This window comes from Natator depressus, chromosome 1 (genome assembly GCF_965152275.1).
Source record: "Natator depressus isolate rNatDep1 chromosome 1, rNatDep2.hap1, whole genome shotgun sequence".
In the NCBI taxonomy this organism is placed as follows: domain Eukaryota; kingdom Metazoa; phylum Chordata; order Testudines; family Cheloniidae; genus Natator; species Natator depressus.
In genome coordinates, this window is record NC_134234.1 from 161956987 (window position 1) to 161960091 (window position 3105).

Consider the following 3105-nt stretch of genomic DNA (forward strand, 5'->3'; position numbering starts at 1 on the left):
CTGGGGCTGCTCGGGCGCGGCGCGGCGCTGCTGGGTCCCAGGCTGCACAAGCGGGAGGCGGGCGAGCGTCGCTGCTTAAAGGGCGCCGCCGCCAGCTGCGCAGGCTCCACCCACAGCAGCGCCCCGCCCCCCCGCCGGCCTCGGAGCCAGGCCCCGCCGAGTCTAGCCCCGGCCGAGCTAGGCGCGCCCCCTCCCCCCCACGCGCGCCCCCTCCGGCCCGCAGCCGGCCGGGGGCTGCGCGGGGCTGGCGCCCGGCGGGGGTCGCAGGCGGCCCGAAGCGTGCGGGGGGGAGGCGCCAGCCCCGCCCCCTCCTGCGGCGGCGGCTTCCGCGCTGCTGCTGCTGCTGCTGCAGGGAGTGGAAGTTTCCACTGTGTCCGCCCCCCCCCCAGTAGGCACAGACAGATACACACACACCCCCCTTCCTCCTCCTCCTCCGCTCGGGGAGCGCACGGGGCAACCGAGCCAACGCCTGACACACGCACAATCTGCCCCGCCCCCCTCGTCCCCCCGTCAGTGACGCGCGGCCTCGCAGACCTCTCCGGACGGTGGGGGGCAGCTGGCAGGATGTTCCAGAAACATCGGCACAGACACACCCCTGTGCCAAGGGCATCGCCCCGCCCAGGCCGCCAGCCTCAGGGGGCCCCGCAGACATACACCCACTCGGGCCAGTGACTCCCTGCCCCACTGAGATGTGCTGCCAGGGGTCCACACCCACACATCGCTCAGTGTTCCAAGCCCCTGGCCCTTACACGCACACACACGCACACACCCCGTGCTCCTGGAAAGGGGAAACACTTCAGTGCCAGAGAGCCCTGACACAGTCCAAGGCATCTGATCTGTATTCCCCCCCATGGCCCACCAAGCACATCCACTCTAGGCTCCTGGCTCCTCAGCCATCACCTGCCTTGGATTGAGACCCGCATCCCTCCACCTCCTGACCAAGGTTTTTCTAGACTACACAGTTCCCTACAAGCCAGATGGCCTAAACAGGCCAGCGTCTGCAGGTTGCTTTCTCTCCAAACGGCATGAATAGCGTAATTGCCTATAGTTATAATTTACCACTGAGCATTTTAAAAGCCATGAACCCATAACTGGGTTTTCCCTATGTTTATAAGTGCATAGCTCTCTCAGATTCAGAACCAGAACCCAAACTGGGCAGATCAGCCTGTTTCCTTATACAGATCCTTTGTCCTCCAACCTCCAGGAACAGGTAATCAGCAGACAACTACCTTCTCAGAGCAGAGCTTCAAAAGGCTGGGTTTTTGCATAACCAGAGGTGGGGAATTTGCCTTAACCTCTCCTTAGGTACTTCCCTGGAACTCCATTGCACACCTAATGTCCCCAAAAATCCATTCTTGTCTGGCACAATTTCAGTACAGTATAGTCCTTTGAACTCCCAGCCCTCACATCACATCTCCCCAGCTAGAGGTAACAATCCCAGCCCACAACAATACATAAACTTTGCATTTAATACACTAAGATTTTCCAAGGATATTGCAGGAAATTGCTATATCTGTCACACGCCCCTCCCCCTATACACATCAGGGCAGTGATACACTCTGCCAGTGACACCATTGCAACACACACATGCCAGTATTCCAAAAACATCAATACACATCCCTGTGCCCCCCAAAAAAGAGACCCTTACACACACAACTACCCGTGCCAGACACATGCACAATTTGCCCTGTGATCCAGAGAGAAGCACTCACCCATTCCTGAAGTCCATCCCACATATATGCATTCAGCTTTGTGAGGTCATTCATCTACATTAACACAATCTTAATTGAGACCCCCACCACCATGCTCAAACACCAATGTCTGATACTCCTCAACACACACCTTTAGAACCCCCATGCAAACACACAGGTATTTGAGATCCCCATGTCCTCAAACACAAATACACAAACATGAGCTTCCTAATCACACTCCTTTATGAGGCATCCTATATACACTTGTGTGGGAAGCCCCTATTCCATATGTTTATGTGACCATCGCTTATTAGCACCATAGTGTCCAGGAAGTGGATCTCTTGCGTGGACTGGTCCAGGCTGAGGTTGATGGTGGGATGGAAATTGTTGAAATCATGGTGGAATTCCTCAAGGGCTTCGATGGTCGTATAAACACCACCCTATATCGGAAACCTACTGACCGCTATTCCTACCTACATACCTCCAGCTTTCATCCAGACCACACCACACGATCCATTGTCTACAGCCAAGCTCTACGATACAACCGCATTTGCTCCAACCCCTCAGACAGAGACAAACACCTACAAGATCTCTATCAAGCATTCTTACAACTACAATACCCGCCTGCTGAAGTGAAGAAACAGATTGACAGAGCCAGAAGAGTACGCAGAAGTCACCTACTACAGGACAGGCCCAAGAAAGAAAATAACAGAACACCACTAGACATCACCTTCAGCCCCCAACTAAAACCTCTCCAACGCATCATCAAGGATCTACAACCTATCCTGAAGGATGACCCATCACTCTCACAGATCTTGGGAGACAGGCCAGTCCTTGCCTACAGACAGCCCCCCAACTTGAAGCAAATACTCACCAGCAACCACACACCACACAACAGAACCACTAACCCGGGAACCTATCCTTGCAACAAAGCCTGTTGCCAACTGTGCCCACATATCTATTCAGGGGACACATTCATAGGGTCTAATCACATCAGCCACACTATCAGAGGCTCGTTCACCTGCACATCTACCAATGTGATATGTGCCAGCAATGCCCCTCTGCCATAGACATTGGTCAAACCGGACAGTCTCTACGTAAAAGAATAAATGGACACAAATCAGACGTCAAGAATTATAACATTTAAAAAACAGTTGGAGAACACTTCAATCTCTTTGGTCACTCGATTACAGACCTAAAAGTGGCAATTCTTCAACAAAAAAACTTCAAAAACAGACTCCAACGAGAGACTGCTGAATTGGAATTAATTTGCAAACTGGATACAATTAACTTAGGCTTGAATAGAGACTGGGAGTGGATGGGTCATTACACAAAGTAAAACTATTTCCCCTTGTTTATTCCCCTCCCCACCCCCCACTGTTCCTCAGACGTTCTTGTCAACTGCTGGAAATGG

At 53.1% G+C, this 3105-nt stretch overlaps 1 protein-coding gene across 1 annotated transcript in view; it reads right to left on the reverse strand.

Moving 5' to 3' along the window:
• MRPS6 (mitochondrial ribosomal protein S6) overlaps nt 1-594 on the reverse strand; it is a 72924-nt gene extending 72330 nt beyond the window's left edge. Inside the window, exon 1 of the mRNA XM_074970333.1 lies at nt 535-594. Within this exon, the coding sequence (XP_074826434.1) occupies nt 535-579 (45 nt within the window). The 5' untranslated portion in view covers nt 580-594. The remainder of the gene's footprint in view (nt 1-534) is intronic.
• Between the last annotated feature and the right edge of the window lie 2511 nt (nt 595-3105).